Genomic DNA, 22,965 nt, shown 5'->3' with positions numbered 1-22,965 from the left:
GTCGTCCATCCGACCATCGCCAGCAACCTCTAGTCATCACCTAAAAATGGTAAAATAGAAAGGGGTCAGACTCGTCAAGTCTGGTAGGTTAACAATAACCCCATAATACTTGCTGACAACTAAAACATGCATAACATCTCTATCATAGCATATACATGTTTATGAAAACATAACATTCACTTATGAGACACAATCATAGACATGATATACAATTTCAGTTCAATAAGGATGATATTAATCATTCAGAAGGATATTAATAACATGCAGTATTCTCAAGATGTGCAAATAACAAATCCGAAGTGTTTGCATTATTACGACATGTTTTCAGTTTAGCAGAAAGGAAACTGATATTTGTATAAGGTCTTGGTTTCTCTTTATTACTCGATCCATTGGGTACTCGTGGAACTACTTGAGGCAGAAGAGATGAACATCGGGTATTTATTATGTTATGTATTTTATTGTTTCGGAGTGTCTAACTGAATCGAAAACCAAATGCGGGCGGTCAGTGACCAAAAAGAATCCTCGCATAGGTATCATACAAACTAGGTTGCATCCTATACTAACCGGAGTAGTCGTGGGAATATACAAACTAGGATGCATCCTATACAAACAAGTTCAATTGGGTCCACTAACTTTGATTTGGTCCAATGTAAGCCCAAAACCATTCAAACTCCCTCATTAAGTCGGATAATAATCACTTTGCTTAATTTGATTAAAATGGACAATTTACATGTCAATTATATATATGCTCAACAATTACATGTTAATTAAACATAGTCAACAAATAAATGTAAATTTAATTTAATTAACAATTAAATGCCTAATGAAATATAATTAATAACTAGCCTTTAAATAAAATTTAGCAAATCAATGGTAGTTATGCTATAATTAGCAGATAATGGCAATTTTCACTTAAATGTCGATCTAAGTGTATTCAACAATTAAATGCCACAAAAAATAACTTTAAATGCACTTCTAAATATAAATTAAATTGCAAACCATATTTGGGCAGGAATTCCATTTTTATTTATTAAAATCATGAAAATTCTTGGATTTTACATGCCCTATCAGTTCCAATGTTGAACCAGACTATTATTATAAGGTGTAGCTGGATCTCAAATACATCTCGATCAAATTCAGAAAATTCTTTGCAATGTGTTTCCTCTCTTCTGGACAAGTTATCTATTATAAACCAAAAAGCAACTGAACAATGCAACCATCTAATAGGTAGATCAATTATGCTACCTTGTCCATGTATCAGAAAGCTTTTCTAAACATGCTCTTTGTTATCCTAGGTAGATGAAAGTTTTGAATAAAGGGATTAGGGCCTTACAGGGATTGGTATTTGGGACCCCGGTGGATATTGCTATTTGCAAAAATTATGCATGTGTTCTATAAATTTCAATATAAGAAGACACGTGGGAACATAGAAAGGTTCAAGGTTCACTTGGTCGCAAAAATGCAAAAGGATCAGCTTAATCTTAATAGACTTTCAGACGTGGCAATGCAAATGATTTGGATTCTACTGTATCTAGTGTCCACTTTTAATTAGAGATTTCATTAATTATCCAAAAAAATGTTCTCCTACAGGAAAATTACATGAGTGGGTTTACATCTATGCACTATGTGCGGGTGCGGCAATGCAAATGATTTGGATTCTACTGTATCTAGTGTCCACTTTTAATTAGAGATTTCATTAATTATCCAAAAAAATGTTCTCCTACAGGAAAATTACATGAGTGGGTTTACATCTATGCATTATGTGCGGGTGCGGGTGGGGGTGCGGCACTTTCAAAAACCTTGGGTGCGGGGGTGCGGCAATATATATATATATATATATATATATATATATATATATATATATATATATATATATATATATATATATATATATATATATATATTTTAAGTTTTATCAGTTATCAGTTAAAAAAATGTTTTAATGAGTCATTCGCAGTTTCACAGTCTGAATTAGTTCATACTTACACATGCATGGCTTAATCTTTGAGACAAGCATATAACTACTGACAGGATTCCGACATTGAAAATATCAGTGTAGGAAGGAGAGTTGTTTCGACTCCCCACCTGAGCCAACACATACCGAACATCCGAAAGCCCACATAGCGGCAAGGGAACCAACAACGACAAAATGTTGTGGTGTGGCCTGTCAAACCGCATGTCCAAGCCCTCTGGCAAGATGCACAAGGAACCTTGCAGTTGAGCCATTAGCACCGAGTAGGGACACGATTCCGCTACGGCAAAGGGAAAGCAAACACATAGACCCAAAAAAGCACAAGTTGTGCACACGGAGACCCCGACGTTCTAAGAGCGAGAGAGGGAAGACAGAGAGGAGGAGAGCAGAGGGAGTCGGGGGCATACCTGGAGCGGTCGGCGGCGGCTGCGGCTGCGGTGGCGGCGGTTGCGGCGGAGAGCAGAGGGAGTCGGAGAGGAGACGAAGGGAGCAGGGGGAGCTCGACCCCTCCCCTGCCGACCCAACAAGACAGCGAGAGGGAGCAGGGGGGGGGCTCGGCCACTCCTCTGCCGACCCAACAAGAGAGCGAGAGGGAGCAGGGAGGCTCGGCCACTCCCCTGTCGACCCAACAAGAGAGCGAGAGGGAGCAGGGAGGCTCGACCACTCCCCTGCCGACCCAACAAGAGAGCGAGAGGGAAGGGAGTAGGGGGGGTTCGGCCCCTCCCCTACCGACCCAACAAGAGAGTGAGAGGGTACCTGCGACGAGGGAGAGGAGGAGGTGGCGTCGGGCTCCCCTGCGAGACGTCGGGAGGAGAGGAGGCGAGAGAGCGGAGCTGCGCGGGAGAGGAGAGGAGAGGATTAGGGCAAAAAAAATTGCCCTAATCCTCTTTCGCAGCCCCTTTTAATTGGCCAACAGAATTTTTTTTTTACGTTCGAAAATTGGACAAAAATGAACCTGGGTGCGTTGACCGCACCCAGGGTCATGTTGACCACACTGGGTGCTGCACCCGCGCGCGCACTCGCATCGCATCGCGTCGACGCGGGTGCGGCATCTGCTTTGCCGAGTCCCTATGACTTAGTCTACGCATAGTTACCAATATTGCCTATATTTTGAAAATATCCCGATAATGTCTGTATTTTAGCGCAAGCCGAAACTATCAGCAATATATCTCGATGTTTTCAATGTATCGCTAAGATTGAAAATATCGCGATAATATCACAATATTTTCATGATAGTTTATGAAAAAATCTTATTTTTTTTTATATTTTAACCCTATTTTTTCTATTTTGTAGTCTTTTAAATTTTAAAACCTTTTAACCTTGTTTCTTTATATTTTTGCAAGAAAAATATTGCAACACTTATTATTTTCTTATCTTTTTTATTCAATTTTTTAAACTTCTGAATTTTGACCGAGAAAACCCAGTTGTTGGGAAGAAACATTGATGAGAAATTGCCTTGAATGATACAGGTGACTATGCATCTATGTCATGTCAAACAACATGACATTGAGCCAAGCACTGGACACACCATAATAGTTCAAAGACACAAACTTGTAGATGCAGTCAACACTCTATTCTTAACTTCACTTTTTTTCTTCAATTCATTAGTAATTTTTCTTCTTAAAGTTTGGCATTGATCATGTATGAATTTATTTATTAACTTGGATTTATCAACTATAATGGCATAGATTTTTTTTAAGAATTTGCATATCTAAGATGACTTTCATGCATTATTGCTGTAAATTGTGAATTTTTTACTGTACACAACTACATGCACATCATACATCCATACACACACATAGAGAAGATTGTCCGTCTGTTCTAGTTCTACCAAACCCCTGTACCATACCGAGCATGATTATGTGATGCTTCTTACATTTGTCCATGTCTATGTGATCTAGATTCACATAAAGGAGCCACAAGAACAATGAAGGTGATCCAGAAACTAAGGTGTAATGTTACTGAAAGCTATTTTTGGTTTAAAAGAAGTCTGTGGAGCATTGTTTGTCAATTGTCATTTTACTCGTGTTGTGTAGACTTTGGGTTCCAAGGAGGTCAAGCACAGTTCTCTTTTACCCATATTGACTCTCACGCAACCACTACTTTTCTCATCTCTGTAGATGATCATGTCACTGAGAGTAATAGACAATAGAATAATTCTCTCATAGGCTGTATATGAAAGACACTAGGTTGCTGAGGTCTTCTTTTAAACTAAAAATATGTGGGATATGCTCTTGCATAAATATGCCAATGGGCACTTCAAATAGCTAATACATTTGATTATGAACCAGTTCATTCCCTCCCCACTCTTAATTTTCAAGTGTGTGATATACAGATGATCCTAGTAACAATATATTACAACAGCTAGAGCAGATGGAAGTGCAAGGTATCGTCATAGTAGCAAATAGCGCCGATGATTTGAATATCTCACAAAAAAACATGATAAAAACATCAAACAAGATATTAACGTTTTTTCATGAGATATTCAAAATCTCACTTAAGCTGAATATCTCGCATTTCTTTTTACGAAATCTTAAAAAGATGCTAAAAAATGCAAGTTGATGGTGTAAACCTTTTTCTTGTTCATATAACAGCATTCAATACCTGGTATTGAATGCTCTGCCTGACTGCCATGTTAAGCAGTGAATGCTGGCAGGCAACATTCATTTCTGCTAGCCCTTGGAAAAATGGCATGTTACGCCGCCTTATGGGAGGGAGGGGCATCACCTTATTTTATAAGATGTGGGAGGCCCTCTGATGGAGACACGACCCGACTACAGGAGGTCGGTCTCGCGAATACGCGTACATGCCAAGTGTACGATGCAGAAGCTATTAAACCTAACGAGAAAAATAAATTTTGAAAACTATTTTTGTTTTTTTTTTTTCGAACATAAAGACCAAGACTAACTATGCTAACTCACCTAATACTAAGACACTAGACAAAGGTATAGGGCTACCTATATAAATATATATATATATGAATGATTATATATAAATATAAATATATATATATAGGCATATACGGGACTGATATATATATAGACCTATATACGATTCAGTTTGGTGTATATATATATATATATATATATATATATATATATATATATATATATATATATATTTGTATGCACTATGAATGGGAATTCAACAACCATGCAATGACAGACCTAGGTGCACTAGTACTCAGTTCGCACAAGTTCAGTTCTGATAAACAGCATTGATCGCAACCAAACAAACACAGGAAAATTCAGTTTAGGAATTTCACAGGTTCACAGAAATGCGATGATTCAAATTTCTGCAGAAAATTGACAGGTGTGTCACCCACATACGCAGCTAGTTATCGGCCGAGCTACTTCAGCCACATAACAGGCTTGGTTAACAAAACACACAGATTTGAATTTTCAGAATAACTCAAATCTTGTCAGACCACGGTCTGGTCCTGTTTCACAAACTGAAACAGTAAAGGATGTGAGTAGAACAGTCCCGGATCAAGTTTCACACAACGGCAGTTCGGCAATGAGTTCGCCAAACAGAAATTTAAATGGGTACAGTCAACTTATAGCTGAAACAGTTGACACACTGATTCAATGATCAGTTCATGCATTCAGCATTTGAATTAGGCACATTCTTTCTCTCTCGACTCATAGCATTCAGCATTCAAGTACCTCTTTCTAGTTGTAGAGTATCTCTTTCCTTCGTGACTCTCGGATCGAAGCGAGTAGTTGCCATTGTTCCGTGCCATCAGTGACATTTCTTTCTGGTTGGATAGTCCATTCTTTTTTTGGTGGTCAGCAGGGGTCATTCTCTCGCCCGAAGGCAGTTGCAGAGTTAAGAGCTTCGTTACTTGTATTTGTTTTTGGTTGGTGATTCCTTCTTTCGTAACATGTCTCTCTGGTACTACTCATTCTTTTCCAAACTCACTACTCTACTCTCTAGGCTGAACCTGTCTTCTCCTTCCCCTCCAAGAACATGAGATAATGTCAGATATCCAAGTTCAGATTTTAACTCCTTCATTCCAGGAACATACCAACAGGAACACGAATGGGATTTAGACATGCAAACACTTAACACAGCCACCTAATCCAACGCTGTCCACAAGACTTTAAACACGTGAATGCAGCATTCAATCACAAACAAAAATATGCTGATATGCAATTTTCTAAACAGAGTTATGAACAAGAATCTGATGGAAATATTCTAGCAAGTTTGGTTTGGGCAGATTTTTTGAGCAACACATCAGTCATGGGTTCACGCACTCTATTGATTCAAGCATACACATGGTGAACAGAAAATAGTTAAAAACGTGTATCTGAAAATGGTGGTTCCAAAACAGCCTTCACATGAGCTTCCCGGAGGTTCCAAGTTCGCCACAACCAAGACCGGTCCAGCCACAGCCACACTGAGTTCACGGTTCAGCAGCAGGTTCGGTTCACGCCAGTCACGAGCTGTGGTTGTCCCACACCCGCCAGCCTCAGTAAGGATGTCAAGGGAGGCCATCCAAGGTAATGGCCTCCACGATTTTCCCTAGGTTCTTCAAAGATTGGTAGATGAATTTGGTAGCTACAAAGTCAGTCACCCCTCACAAGTTCATGTTTCCTCACCTTTTCCTTCTATGTTTCTTTTCCAAAAAATTTCAAAGATAGTCAAAAGGCTTCCCACCTTTTTTTGCTGGAAAAGTTTTATATGTGAGAGACAATGTAGCATGGCCTCTCATTGGGCTTTTGGGAGGTCACCTTCCAAAAGGCCAATGAGAGAACAAGATTTAAATCTTCTTGTCGCATTGCACCTCTTGGATGACCAATGGAAAGCCACCAACATTGACAAGAGGGTTCAAGGTGGGTGGCACCTCTAGAAGCCACCAATGGGGTGGGTGTGAGATGACTGAATTTTAAATAGCCATTTAAGTGGCCACCTCACTCCATGCCCAATCACAAGATGCCACTTGGCAAGTAGGCCTACATACAAAATGGATCCAAATCTTGATCTAAAAATTAAAAATCTATCCAATAAACCCACTACACCATTTAGTGCTACAAAACAGATCTTACAAGGCACTAGAATATCCGGATCCGTAAGATCTGACTCCTATCGGAAAAAAATAAAAAAATAAAAAAAATATTACAACATTGTTTGAGGTTCTAAAATTTACAAAATAAGAACCAAATACAAAAAATGAATTTTCTGAGATATATTACGCAAAATTCTCAGAAAATTATTGTTGGTAAAATTACCAAAATACCCTTGGATCCTGAATTGGCCCAAATGGATCAGAAACGGATCAGGTAACTTTGGTTTTGCAGTTTGGATCAAAATTTTGGATATGGATCTCGCTCCCACTCCTTGCACGTGGAGCACGGATCCCGATGCTCCTACATCACCCTCCCTCCCCAACTCTCTTGGATATGAGACTATTTCAAGTTTCTTGAAAGAGAATGTAGATGCATCTTGCAGTGCTACTTCTTTATTTCAATATCCCATTAAACTTCTGCATAATTCATGTTCTTGCCCAGTCCAAACCACACCCTCTCTCTCTCTCTCTCTCTCTCTCTCTCTCTCTCTCTCTCTCTATATATATATATATATATATATATATATATATATATATATATATATATATATATATATATATATATATATATATATATATATATATATATGCCGAGATTTTCTCGAAATTTTCCCAAGAAATACTTATCTTTTGAAAATCACCCAAGATATTCCTTTGCTGAGAATATCCCAAGAACAAGATTTGTAACTATGGGTATCGTTGCAGCACTTGACAATCATATAACTGGATTTTCCAAGTCTAATGGATTAGTTTTTCTTATTGTATGATGTATCTTTGAACAACCGTATGGATGAATGGAAGCAAATATTATGATGCATTAAAGGCACCATCGTCCACTAGGTTAATATTATCAGTGTTCTTTTTCTTGCCTGGCATGTTAGTTCTCATGATCGAATATCATGCCATGGATGTAGTAGTCCTAAAGGCTTTTCAAAGCAGAAAGATATTTGGTTCTTGGATCAGTATATAATTGTATCATTGGAATGTTCTCGTGGTATTAGTGCTGCTTCTATGAATTTCATTAATAACAGGAGAATAAAGCACATTCTGCTCATTAGTATTTGATTATTGACATGCACAGAAGCAGGCACACAACTCACACAGACAATATAGCACTAGCTTACGCATGTCTCTTCTGTTATTTAATTGGAGGCTTTTCTATATATCTTTCAACTGTGATGTGATCATTCACATCAATGAAAGTACAGTCTCTCTCTTCCCAAGCATCTCAAGCTTTTACTGCTTAAAGAGGTTTCCTGTTCAATTTTTGTTCTGTAAAATTGCACTAATGTGCACAAACAACTACTATCAGTTACATATGTTTGCACATAAAATATCTATCCTCTATATGGAAATTAGTGTCAAGAATTTCCCAAGTTTTTCTTGTTTAGGTGATTACGGCTGTCCTATTTCATTGTCTTTTGCTTGACTCTTTGCCTTTCTCTGTTGCTTTTAAGTTTATTGGTGACTGAATGGTGATAGGGATCCTATTTCTGTTAGACATAGAAGCAAGTGCCAAGGTTTTGTGCTTCCCCTGAACCTTTATCTGTATGATTAGCACTTGCCATTATTCAAGTTTCCGTGTGTAAGTCAAAACTTTGAACTTTTAAAGCTTATATTCTGATCTTTATTTTTGGTGATGCAGAAATCAAGCTCATTTTGCTTAAGGAAATGTGCAATATCTCTAGCATTGTCTGTTGGATTTATTTCTGGAATGCCTGCTCTTCAACCACCTGCTTATGGGAGTGAAGCTGTCAACCTGGTGCTTCCTGATCTCTCTGTACTGATATCTGGACCACCCATTAAGGATCCAGGTACCTTACTAAGAAATGCACTGCCTATTAATAACAAGGCCATTAGAGAGGTTCAAAAGCCACTTGAAGATATTACAGAAAGTCTTAAGGTTACAGGCAGCAAGGCATTAGATTCTGTTGGGAGAGTATGTGCACGTAACTTCCATTTCTTGCATTATAGTCCATGTTATTGTAGTCCTATTCATCATCATTATCATTTGTCACATTCTACTTGCATGTACTCTCACTGCAACTTTCACCATTGAATTGCATTTCATTGTTATCACGATTCCTTTAATACTGAAGGCCAACACCTTTTTTTCTGTAATGACAGAATTTGAGGCAAGCTTCTCGTGCTTTAAATCAGGGTAGATCTGCCATTTTGACTGGTCTATCTGAACCAAAAAGAGAAAATGGTCAGGAATTACTTGATAAGTTAGCTGTTGGTCTTGAGGAGCTTCAAAGAATTGTGGAAGACAGGAACAGGGATGCGGTTGCACCAAAACAAAAGGAGCTTCTTGAGTATGTGGGAAAGTAAGTGTCTTGGAACATTTTAGTGTAACAGATGCATATTCTTCACTGTTATGTTCAATCAATGTTTGGTCTGAGTACATCATTTGTTTTGGTCACAGTCTCAGCTTGTGATTCTTAGCTGTGATTCCCCAGCTTCTGATTGTTGGTCACAGGTTCACACCTGTAACCAACTTTCACAGGTTAAAAGGTCTCACTTTTCACAATTGAGATTTCAGAATCACAGGCTAAACATTCTCATGTTTGTGTAGCTTGTGATTCTTCTATGATTGTGATCAAGAATCACAGATAGATGAGAAAGTTCAAGAATCACAGGGCAAAGCAAACATGCCATGAAGGTTTCATTGCATCACCTCATGAACCCAAATACTGATGTTGCACCAGAACAACATAAGATTCCCTTGTCTTCATCTTGATGTTGTCGATGGGTCAATTTAATGTTCAAAAATAATCTTTTCTGGAGTGATCGTCTTCTATATGATAAACTAAACAAAGATGGAATTCTATATTAGTATGCAGTAGTTTCACAGTTCTGGATGGGTTCTTCTCTTTTTACACTGAAACATCGTCAACAGTCTGTCCTGTGTATCAGTATCAAGAAGCTGATTGGATCATGGAAGAACACTCAATATTTAGTCCAGAACTTAGTAGAAGGGGAACTAGAGAGGACATTCAGATAACTGTTAGATACTGAACTGGCCTAACGTAGTGCATTAAACTTATATGCATGTTTCCCTTCTTTTTTCCTTTTCATATTAATGCTGGTGAATAGCCAGTGTGTGCTTCAAACCTGAGACCCTTGGTTATGATAGTGTATTTACCTAACAATCCAAATATGTTGCATTCTTTTGGTTTAATTGATTTAGAATTATTAATTGAAGAAACAATGTTGTGAAAAGCATTGAGGCATAGCTTAGCGCTCCACCGAAAACTGAGGCGTAAAGAGTAAGCCTCAAGATTTTTTTTTGAAAACTTAAAAGAAACTTTTAAAAAATATCTAAAAATACAAAGAAATCAAAGAAATGCCAGAACATAAGGTTTTCCTTATGCAGATAGAAAAACAAGAGTCAATGTCCTATGCTCAAGCAGTCCAGAATAAGAAGTGGATTGGAGCCATGAATAAGGAGATGAAGGCACTGCATGAGTGCCAAACTTGGGAAGTCCAATACAACAACAATTAAGTATGAATGATGGGGAATTGTTTAATAATCCAACTGAGTATAGGAGTATTGTGGAAATGCTTCAATATCCCACTTTCAGAAGTCCATATGTAGTGTATGCAGTGAATCAGGTATCTCAATTTATGCATCAGCCAAGGATTAGTCACATGCAGGCCATGAAGCGAATCTTAATATATTTGAAAGGTACACTGGGTGATGGATTGTTGTATAAGAAAAGAGAACTGGGGGAAGATGTTTTTATAGTCATGGCTTATTCAGATGGTGATTGGGCAGGAGATCCAGATGAAAGAAGATCCATCTTTGGATATTATATTTTTGTTGGGGTCTATCTAGTCTCATGGTCGAGCTAAAAACAATGGGTTATAGCTCGGTCAAGTACCAAAGTTGAATATCGAGCCATGGTAGCTGCTTCTTCTGAACTAACGTGGATAAAAAACCTGTTGCATGACTTAGATGAGAAAATTCCTAGATCAGTCTTATTTTGTGATAATCAAAGTGATATCAATATTTCGTTGAATCCTGTACATGAGGGGAAAACCATGCATATAGAAATTTATTAACATGTTATTAGAAGCAAGATTGAGGATGGGGAACTTGAAGCCACATTTTTTCACTCAGAAAAACAGATTGCAAATTTTTTTACAAAGGATTTGATAAAACAGAGATTTTGGTATTGGAAATCCAAGTCCATGGTGATTACCATGTACAACTTGTGGGAGTATTGAGAGATAACGTTGGTGGATCTGGGTTTTGGACCCAGATCCATACTCATTTACGTCATTATGGTGGCTTGTTGTATTCTTTATTCTTTCCAATATTATCCTTTTAGTTATTATTGTGTATTGCATTTGATATTGGGCTCTTTTACAATTCTTCTCATAATGTAACTGTTATCAATATATAAAGGAAAGCCTCACACGATCTCCTTATTGCAATTGTGGTTCAGCAGCACACCCCTCTTTTGTTTTATCTTCCTCTGTTCCTTAGATTGCTTTGGACAACAGAAAGATACCCAAATCTTATAGAAACAAGTGTCAGCAGCATGAGTGCATGAGAAAAAAAATGGTGCATCCAAGAGTAACAGTTGGTGTATAAGCCCTAATACTTTTGCACTTCATGCATTTGTCTCATCAGGCCTGAACAGGATTGGACTTTGTAAATCAACTGATTAATTGAGTGACAGTAGTAAATTGGTTTTTGTCTCATTTAAAGTAAACCGGTCATCTTCCATAGTTACCAATCTCTTTTTTAACATGATTGGCTCCTATGTCAGACAAGATAGCCGAGTCTTCCTTTTTTTTTCAGGAAAGGGTAATAGCTATTTACTTCTTACCCTCGTGGGTCTTAGAATCAATGTATGTGTACAAACCCTTAAAAGGTCATACATGTGACCCACCTTGCAGTTCCTCAGTGTTCACTACTCCTGCAAATATGTGCAAAATGAAATAAAAGTGAAAAAAAGGAAATGTGTTAAAAAAAGTTATGCTTTCTCTATGTATGTTCTTTTCATTTAGTGCTCAAAAACTGTTTTCTGTCATTTTTTCTATGCTCCAACCATTTTGCTCGTTGTGGTTATCAAAAATATGTTTCTTTCTTACAGATTTACCTTTCATTCAAAATATTCAGAATTTTGTTAAATGGGCATACATATGCAATATGTTTTAATATTCTGAAGAAACAGATTGAAATCCGTGTTTAGCTAATCCATCATCCTATTATGAAAATTTTTACTTGGAAATTTTTGTTTAATGTTGGCAAATGAAATAATCTCATAGAAAACCTTGTCATTGACTGCAGCTGATCTTCCTGGGAAATTGGATTTCTGCAGTGTTGAAGAAGACATGGTAGATGGCTTCCCATATGAAGTGCCTCAAGAGTACAGTAACATGCCTATTTTGAAGGGCAGAGCAACTGTGGATATGAAGGTCAAGGTTATGGATAACCCAAACCTTGAAAACTGTGTGTTTCGTATAGTTCTGGATGGGTACAATGCACCTGTGACAGCAGGAAACTTTCTGGACCTGGTGGAGCGACACTTCTATGATGGGATGGAGATACAAAGAGGTATTTTCTTTATATGGCTTTTGGAAGTTCAAACTTTAGAGTTGAAAATACAAGCTGATTTTTTGACATAACAGAAGCAAAAAGAGAGATAATGGCTTATCAAGATTCCATATGCAGATCTGCATACTGCAAGATGCTTTCTACTAGTTATTTTGAACTTCTGTTTTAATACACATCTGATTTTGTTGCAGCCGATGGTTTTGTTGTTCAGACTGGTGATCCTGAGGGACCTGCAGAAGGTTTTGTAGAACCAAGCGCTGAAAAGATCCGGACAATTCCACTGGAAGTAATGGTTGATGGGGACAAGATGCCTGTCTATGGTGAAACATTAGAAGTAGGTGGCATCAATCTTTAATGCTTGAAACATGAAACTACCCATCTTACATTTAGCAGTCTGTGTTGCTCGTTCAAATTCATTAATTTTGTTTGCCTCTTCTATGCATCAATCTGCAGGTATTATGGTTCTCATCTTTAATGCTTGAAACATGAAACTACTCATCTTACATTTAGCAGTCTGTGTTGCTCGTTCAAATTCATTAATTTGGTTTGCCTCTTCTATGCATCAATCTGCAGGTATTATGGTTCTCATCTTTCAAATAACTAATCCTATTTGTATCTTAACAAATAAAATGGAGATCAAATGTGGGACTATGTTAAAATAACAATAGAGACATTAAAAATATTCATTAAGCTTGAAAATAAAAATGTTATGTGAGCCCCAAAGCATATAACACATATTTAGAGTACATGTTTGGGTAGATCTGTATTTGTGTAGGTATAGATAGAGAAGGAGAGTTAAATGGGAAGATATTTGATTTCAATTATGAGCCCTAGAAAGCATCAATGTGTCCAGTGTCTAGTTATCTTATCATTTCCCCATAAGAGAAGATATGGAAGTATGTATCATTCTTCTATTGATATGAAAGCTCCCTACTGGTTGCAAAGTAGCAAAAGTTCCATCTAGCAATGACGACATATAGGGCAGTCACATCCGCCTGTAATAGTACTGCATAATGAAAGGAAAAGGTGATTAGCATTTCATTTAGGAGTTTTTTCAGTAATCAGCACCATCCTCTTATATATTTTGTTAATACTAATAGAATAATGGAATAACCTTACTTTATCAAGGTTTTTGATGTACTCTCTTGCCATGAATTTCTTTGATACTTCCTTTTTTTCTTATAGAGAAAAATATTACAAATGTGGACATTCATGAGAACAGAATGTGATAAGTTTGAATTGGAAAAAATGCAAATAAAGATGTCAACTAATGTGTCTAAATAACAGTCTAGCATAGTTAGTGATGATATATTAGGGTTCCATTAAGCAATATGTATAACTAAATACAGGTACATGATCTACCAAGGAGTTAACAAAGAAATCAGTGAAACAAATATTGGGAAATAACTGTACTTCCCCTAATAATAATGGAATTTCATAATGTGACCACAAGATATTGCAATATTCCTCCTATACCCACCAACTCATTTATGGGTGAACTTTTGTGCATTTGTGATGCTTTTACCCTTCCTCTAGAGACTATCTTATGATTGCCTATACTGTATTTTAGCGACACTCCCTTTTAGCAACACTCTTTTTTAAAGACACTCCATTTTAGAAGAATTTGAATTAGATATTCTTTGAAAAGCTTTGCTTTTCTATTTTTACTTTTGTGTCTTTTCTATTAATCTAATTAGAGTTGTGAAAATTGGCGATTTTTAAGGAATAGAGGAGAGAAGATGACCATTTATTGTAAACCCTGCCTTTTGGGGACAAAGAAATTGTTCTCATCACATCAAGGAATACTCACACTATCAAAGCACGTATATGTGTTTCTATGTTAGTATTTGTTTTGCTTAGCTTTATTTTAGGTTGCACAATCATTACCATTTCTTCATATGTACAAGTTTTATCTTAATTTATCTTTAATATTATTCCTTTTACGACGAAGAACCTATCTAGAAGTAGAGATCTCTTGATTGGCGCCTTCTTAGACAGTAAACCTGGGGTGATTGTTTTAGGGCCTGCAAAGAACATCCATCAAGCAAGCCACTAATATGATCCCAGGGAAAATCAATCCTGAGCAAGACTGGGTTCCAATGTTTTTAAAAAAAAAAAGAGATATTTTATTAATAATAAACAAAATCAGAAACACTAACTTTTTTTTCTTTCAGCTCTTCTTGATGATCATTGTGAGCAAATTCAAGGTTAAATCTTGTATGACTTTTATCTTCTTTCTTTGCAAGAACTGAATCTCATACTTATAATACATCAATAACCCCACCCCATGCAAGAGCTGAATAAGAATTTAGAATGATAATACCAAACCTGGAAGAAGGTTGAAAACAAGGAGTTCACATGTTAAACATGCAAAACAAATTGGATTTTATCAATATAGGTGCATATGTCTAATTATAAATCCAACAGAAATTGCCAGTCTAAATTCGATTCCTAATATGTAAGAAGTCACCCATTAAGAGATCTCTACTCCTAGGCAGGTTCTTCGTCATAAGAAAAACAATAATAAAGATAAATTTTCAATTATTTCTTGAAAAAAAAAAGATAAAACTTGTACATATAAAGAAGTAACAATTATGCGACCTAAAATAAAGCCAAGCAAAACAAACACTACCATATAAACACATATATGTGCTTGGATAGTGTGGGTATTTCTTTGATGTGATGAGAACAATTTTTTTATCCCCAAAAGGCAGGGTTTAGAGTAAGTGGTCCTCCTCTCTCCTCTATTACTTAAAAATGACAAGTTTTCACAATTCTAATTAAACTAATAGAAACAAAACAACTGTAAAAATAAAAAAGTAGTCTTTTCAAAGAATATATAGTACAAGTTTTCCTAAAATATAGTGTCGCTAAAAAGGAATGTCACAAAGAGTGTTGCTAAAACGGAGTGTCACTAAAAAAAGAGTGTAGCTAAAATACTGTAGCGACAATCCTAAGACAACCTCTGGCAGAAAGGTAAAGGCATCACAAATGCACAAAAGTTCACCCATAAATGAATTGGTGGATATGGGAGGAATATTGTGATATCTTATGGTTGAGAAGATGTGCCTGAATCACCAGTCACATGATGTGTAGCCCCAGAATCAAGGTACCAAGTGTCAAAATGCTGCCCATGTAATGCCCTTAATGTGTTGTTCATTGATGTTCATGGAGAAAATGAATTGACTGGTGTTGCCTAGGTATTTACAAGAGGATTTTGGTTCACACTTAAGTTGTGGAAACCAGCACGTGGGCTCCGACTTGGGAAGGATAGGATGTTGTTTGGGATCGAAAAGTGCGGGAGCCATTTATGATGGTGCACGTGGTCTTGGAGAAGGAGGAAGACCAGCAGTTGCTAAGGCTCTGAAATGTACAGGGATGGGAACTGTAGGCGGACAATAGGAAGGCATGTACCTCCAATAGCAATCAGAACTAGTATGACCACGTTTTCCGCACATCTGACACATGAGGTCATTTGATCTGGGACCTGAGGGAGTAGGTAGGACACCTGAGCCACGCTCATATTGTTTGCCTCTACCTTTACCTAATCTTGGTGGTCTTGGTGTAGCATGCCCGGTGAAAAGAACTTCATGCTGAGAAGATGTTGGTTCCTTGTTGACATTGGCTGATATGTGAAACATCGCTTCATGTTCCAGAAGTTTTTTGTGGAGCTGATCAAAGTTTGGTCGGGGACTTATGCCAGTATACATGGTAACGAACATGTCATATTCAGGCCCTAATCCCCTAATGGTCTTCATGCAAATATCCTCATCAGAAATGGGAGATCCAACAACAGTTAATTGATCTGTGATAGATTTGATTTGATTGAGATATTCAATGACATGAGAATCCCCACGTTTCAGCTAAGCAAATTCTCCTTTCAACTGATAGATCTTTAGGGTAGAAATCAGCTTGAACCAATGATGAAGTGTGAGCCACAACTCGCATGCTGAAATTCCTGTTCAAACCTGCAGTAAGACTTCATTTGATAAAGTTGTAATAAAGGCGACAACAGATTGATCATTCTTTTTCCAAGCAGAATACGTCGGATTCTTTGTAGCTGACTGCCCTTCTTTTGCATCTGAGGTTGCAACATATTCATCAGGCATAGGAAGAGTCCCATCAAGATACCCCAACAAATCAAAAGTGCTAATGAATGGTATAATCTGCTTTTTTTAGGTTATAAAATTCGTGGAGTCCAGCTTGTTAGAAACAAGCTGATTAAGGAATGAGGAATTGATGTTGGAATTTTGGGAAGACATTGTAACACAGGGAGATTGAAGGAGATTGAATAAAAAATAACGAAAGAAAGAATCTGATCAAAAGTAAATCAACGAATGAATAACAAAAGAAAGAATCTGATCAAAAGTAAATCAACAAATGAATAACAAAAGAAAGAATCTGATCAAAAGTAAATCATTAAATAAATAAAAAAATGACGAAAGTGAGAAAGTAGGAATGACATCAGCAATGGTGGCTGCCTATTTTATTTGGAATAATAGTGCTGCCTTTCAAGAATATGGACTCAGGTATGATTAGAGTGAGATCAGATATGATTAAAGTCTGATCAGATCTGGTTATGATTCAGATCTGATCAGAAACAGAAAGCAGACCTGATATGAATCAGATCTGATTAGAAACAATCAGATTAGACTTATGATTTCGATCTGATCAAGAAAAATAGGTTTGACGAAGCAGAAATCAGACCTGATATGAATCAGATCTGATCAGAAACAATCAGATTCGACTTATGATTTCGATCTGATCAAGAAAAACAGGTTTAGGGATTTAGAGGAAAGGACACGATCAGATCTGGAATGGATTGGTTCAGATCTGATTGGATGAATAAAGAAGAAGAGAAGAAAAGGATTTAACTTATCTGAAAGAAGTAGATGCTATTCATCAGCAGTTTCTGATTTGATGAGGGCTTATACTCGAACCCGCTTTGATACCATGAGAAGACGTGCAACCTGCCAAACAGATTTGCAATAGAATGACAGCCAAGAGAATGAGAGGACGTCTCACAGGATTAGGGTTCTCCTCTTCTTATATTAAGTTATTTTGATGTAGAAAAATACCCTTGCTCAAATACAACATATACAGGTATACTCTGTTATAACTTGAAAGACTAAAATACCCCTATTTGTGAACACGTCTATTCTTAACAATGGTCACACTATGAAATACACCATTATTTTTAGGGGTAGTACAAACATTTTCTGAACAAACAAACCTATGACTCAAAATTCTATACTGGTTAATAGTTTAGAAGTACATATAGATTTTGAGAACTTAGAAAACAAGTAACAAATATATAAAATCAGCACAAATAAATAGCATTTATTTTCACCATCACCTAGCAGTGGCACTATGATATTATTGTTATGCATGTCACTGTATTTTTGCTCATAATGGCATATTAGTATTGTGCCTATACAAGAAGGATGTATTTATTTTGTGGATGTGTTATTGTAACTTTTCTCTTGATAGCATATTAATATGCATATGCAAAAGGAAGTTTCTGGTGCTCTACCAAAACCTTTAAGATATTAATGAATAGTCAACTAGATTGAATGCAGGTTGATTTTTGATGCCCAATAGTCTTTCTCTCTCATCATAATTCACATGGTATGCTTTGCAAGGACCTCAAAATCAACCCAACATGACTCAAATTTTTGTTTCTCTTATTCTGTTTTCATCTCTTTGTCATTTGTCTTTTCTTTCTTCCCAAGTTTCCTTTTCCTTTGTCTTTGTTATGTTTCCTCTCTTCTCATCTTATTCATCTGTTATCAAAAAGAGAAAAAAAGGTATAAAAGGATCTGATCTCCTGCCATAGGTGATGACAATATGGTTGACATTATCATCATAAGGCTTGATATCAACCTATGTCACAGGGATTCGGCTAGCAGGGTGCCGCACCCGCGTCGACGCGACTCGACGCGGGTACGGGTGCGGGTGCGGGTGCGGTCAACCCGATCCTGGGTGCGTTGACCGCACCCAGGATCATTTAGGTCCATGGGCTGCGAATTTTTTTTTAAAAAAAAATTACAGACAGCAGCTGACAGACAGCTGCTGTCTGTCAGGGCTGCGATTTTTTTTTTTTAAATTCTGCTGACAGACAGCAGCTGTCTGTCAGCTGCTGACAGCAGCTGTCAGCAAAAAGGGAACCCCCGACCCCTTTTATATATATATATATATATATATATATATATATATATATATATATATATATATTTACATTTTTGCCCCCTGCCGCACCCCCGCACCCGCACCCGCACCCATGTGACATAGATATCAACACTTCTGACATATTCTGTGTCCATCTCTCTAAGCCATAAGTTCTTGTTTTATTACAATCTATTTAATGTTCTTCAATTCTTTTAGGCCAACCTATTATTCTTTGTTGGGGTTGGCATCAATGCTATATGTTGCTGATGTCAGCATTTCAGTTCTAATAAATCTATTATCTGAGACCAACAACCGTAGCAAATTTTCTTCCTTTACTTCTTTAAGTTTCTTATTGTAATCCCCTTGGCAACATCTTTTAATTCATGTTTGTTTAAGATGTCAGCAGTCTAGTATCTCTGTCCTGATCACCCCACTCATCAGGCCAGAGAACGTCAATCTCTCTTAAAATGTGAATCTGAGATCCAAGTTTGGGGTGAATTTCAGATGCGATGTTTTGTTTATGTCAGATCTCATGTGCACCCCATGCCAAAATCAATGAAGGGATTAGAGATGTGTATTGAAACATGCTCTTAGTGTTCAAATATTGTGGAAATGGCACTAGTAGGTGGTGTCAAAATTAGTACATTATTTACAGCATTGCCTCTGATACAAATACAGTACTATTGATACAACTACTACTAATGTTTTTATATTCTATAAAAGTGTTTATGACCTCTGTTTGGTATTCAGTTGTAAGATTTTCTTTAGATGGTTGTCTTTCTTGTTTGAATGTTTTGTGTGGATAACAGCCCTTTTGGACAGTTGTTTTGGTTGTCATCTATGTCAAAGGGACACCCCATTTTGGTCATGTGTCCCTGGTGTCATGATCGGACATGCTGATTTGGAAACCGACATGTATGGATATTATTTGGATTTAATTTAATAAATTTTAATAGTTTTCAACATTATTTCAATAAAAATACATTTTTAAATGTTAAAATATCAAAAATGTTTTTTATTGATTGAAAAAAATATAAAAAATTCCATGTCCTCGTGTCCTATTTTTCAAAAAAAAAATGAAACTTGCAAGTCAAACCCGCATCATGCGTTCTTGTATCCACGTATCTTTGAGACATAGGTTGTCCTTAACCATATTGCAATCAAGTTGTGTCTGGCATTGCTTCTTGGATTTCCTAGATCTTTTCTATTGATGAATTGCCAATCCTTTGGTCCTGTTCTTCCAATTATTTTGAGTTATGAGTTGGCTATTACCTTTATTGTGTGTGTGCTTAGAAGCTTTCGTTTCTGTGACTTACTCGTACCATTCTACTCTGGTGCTGCATCTGCATAGGAGTTGTTCCTTGCTCATGTTTTGTACTCTTTCTCTTTTACAATGCATGCACACTTTTCTTGTTCCTGTAGCATATCCTTCTCATTCTGCTGCTATATGAATGTGAGAGTGGGTGGAATGGTTAGGCTAGGTGAGCTTTTAGGGCATCATTGAGGTTCAAATCTGTCCAAACTCTTGCAAGAATATGCCCGAGTGCAGTTGTAGTGCTAGTACTATTCATTCACCAATAGTTTGGTAACCTCGGATATTTATGTGCATCCCTCACTAGGTTCTTCATTAGAGAATAAAAAAAAGGGATACCAAATGTTTTTTCATGTGTGGACTCTCGTCCTAAACTGATTAGTGCATATGCTATTGTAAATTTATTTTTTTGCTTCACCTGCTTATAGTAATGCTCTTAAATTTCTGAACAGTTTTGTTACTTCACCTGCTAATGGTAAATACTCTTAGATTTCTGAACATGTGTTACTGACCTAATATTAGACTATTATCTCAAAAAGTCCTAATATTCAACTACTTTTAGGAGCTTGGACGGTACAAAGCTCAAACAAAACTTCCATTCAATGCATTTGGAACAATGGCGATGGCTCGAGATGTAAGTCTCAATGCAAATATCTATGTTGTATGGTTCTTAAAGAGTAGTCTTCTTGTTCTTTGTATAAATATTGAGTCATATTACAAGTATTTTTGGTATATCTGGAACAGGAATTTGTGAATGATTCTGCTTCTAGCCAGGTGTTTTGGCTGTTAAAAGAAAGTGAGCTTACTCCAAGTAATGCCAATATATTAGATGGGCGATATGCAGTGTTTGGATATGTGACAGAAAATCAGGATTCTTTGGCTGATCTCAAGGTTGGTGATGTTATAGAGTCGGTGCAAATTGTATCAGGTCTTCATAATCTCGTCAACCCTAGCTACAAGATTGCTGGGTAAGATTTGCAATCTATGTTTTTTCATTTCATTGACGGTCCCCATGGCCCAATGCCTTCAAATCCGGCAAGGCATCGCTTTTTGAGTTGAGTTTGTTTCATCTTACTCTGTAATTTACTGCCTTATGACCCATTATGGAGTGGCATGATCGGGGCTTTGGCTTTGATTTCTCTTTACAGAATCATTGGATACGCTAGCTTGTATTGTATATTAAGATATGAAGTCTCTCTCTCTCTCTCTCTCTCTCTCTCTCTCTCTCTCTCTCTCTCTTGCAACTTCACCCCCAAAACCCTTGAGAGAGGTACATCTCCAAATGGTTGGATTGATGTCCTGTCATCTCCTTGCCTGAAGTTTTTCATTAGAGGAGAGAGAGGAAAAGAAAACATGGTTTCATTTTTATATATAAGGAAGGATTTTCCACGTTAAAGATCTTTTTTCTCTTTTGGCGGACGAGGGGGAGTTTCTGAATCCACGTTCTAAACCATGGACAGGTAGTAGGTTGCCAAAGTAGTTCCATGTGCAGTCTTCCTCCAGTTTCATGGATTTTGACTATGACAGATTGCAAAAGTTGACTGCAAATTATGGATGTCTTCTTGAGCAATTGCTATTTATGGAGATTTTTAATCAACTGGAAGATGCTTAAGTTGGGTTGGAACTTGAAAATCTTCTATGCTAATTGTAATTGAGGTGCTAATAAAAGCAACTAATCAAACAAAAAAAAATCAGAGAATGGCCGTACTGTATAGAAAAAATCATGTGTTTCCCCAAAAAAACTATAATTTGCTAAAAATCTGACTGATGTTCGAAATCGTAAATAGCCAACTTTGTTAGGACCTTTTTACCCTTTGCATGTGTGAATCTCATTAAGTTCACGCGATATATTGCTTCGCTCGTTGGGTGTTTCAAACTCTCACCTAAAAGGAGATTCACGGAATTTTTTTTGCAGACATCATGAAGTTTGCATAATAATATTTGTGAGCATCTTATTAAACCCAAAATCTGACTAACTTTGATACTTCATAAATATCTAAGTTCGCAAATATTTCATTATTTTTGATGTTCGCATAGAAATGTGCAGATTTTAATTAAGCAACTCAAAGAGATCTACAAATAAGGGGCAATCTGCATAATTTTTTTGGCATGTGAATTTTCTTATATTCGCATGCTTGTTGAATTATATATATAGTTTTTGTTCATGTTGTTTCTTTTTCTCGTTTGTTTCTAGAAGTACTCAAACCCTTTTTTCTCTAGAACCCTCAGCATTTTTCCTCTCTTCTTGTGGCAATTCTCATGAAATTACAGTGATTCTTGTAAAACAATTTTGTTGCATTACGACAAAGTTTTGGTATCATTCACATTGGCTTTCTAGGTTAAGTTGAAATGTAACGAACCCAAAAAATTTAGGGATTTTTTTTTTTGAAATGATATTGAAAATAATATTGATTTAAAACATAGAAAAGGAAACTTTGTTTATGAAAACTGATTTCAAGATAAAGCATTCTCAACTCTGAACTGAACTCAAGATTTAGAACCAACTAATCTTTTTTTCATTCAAAAGAAAGTTTATTCGTATATAGTTCATTACAAAATATGATGAACTACCAATATTCATTTACAAAATGTCAAAATTCAAATCATGTGAAAGTCCCAAAACATACAATGGTCCCAAGATTAAAACGGTCCATGATCCAACTCCAGATATACTCAATCCTCGCATCCATTGCCACCATAACACGCTTACCTGTGGGTACCTGAAAAAGGGAAAGTAAAAAGGGGTGAGATCAACCAGTGTCTTGCGATAGCGAATACAATAAGGTATATAAGCAAACAAGACTTACCAAAGGTCCAAAGCACAACTACAAGTTGTACACTCGTCCCTCTACAGGACAAGACCCAACACATCTTCT

The 22,965-nt window shown here is 36.8% G+C and overlaps 1 protein-coding gene across 1 annotated transcript in view; it reads left to right on the top strand.

The window, feature by feature from the left end:
- Nucleotides 1-21,301, top strand: part of LOC149820118 (peptidyl-prolyl cis-trans isomerase CYP38, chloroplastic-like) — a 32,643-nt gene extending 11,342 nt beyond the window's left edge. Inside the window, exons 3-8 of the mRNA XM_089983340.1 lie at nt 8,686-8,979; nt 9,168-9,367; nt 12,374-12,609; nt 12,801-12,943; nt 20,652-20,723; nt 20,834-21,301. Coding sequence (XP_089839466.1) covers nt 8,686-8,979; nt 9,168-9,367; nt 12,374-12,609; nt 12,801-12,943; nt 20,652-20,723; nt 20,834-21,061 — 1,173 coding nt within the window. The 3' untranslated portion in view covers nt 21,062-21,301. The remainder of the gene's footprint in view (nt 1-8,685; nt 8,980-9,167; nt 9,368-12,373; nt 12,610-12,800; nt 12,944-20,651; nt 20,724-20,833) is intronic.
- Nucleotides 21,302-22,965: the final 1,664 nt, after the last annotated feature.

Source organism: Nuphar pumila, chromosome 12 (genome assembly GCF_984573655.1).
Source record: "Nuphar pumila chromosome 12, dmNupPumi1.hap1.1, whole genome shotgun sequence".
Classification (NCBI taxonomy): Eukaryota; Viridiplantae; Streptophyta; class Magnoliopsida; order Nymphaeales; family Nymphaeaceae; genus Nuphar; species Nuphar pumila.
The sequence above is the reverse complement of the archived record's forward strand: the minus strand, read 5'-3'. Positions and strand labels throughout refer to the sequence as shown.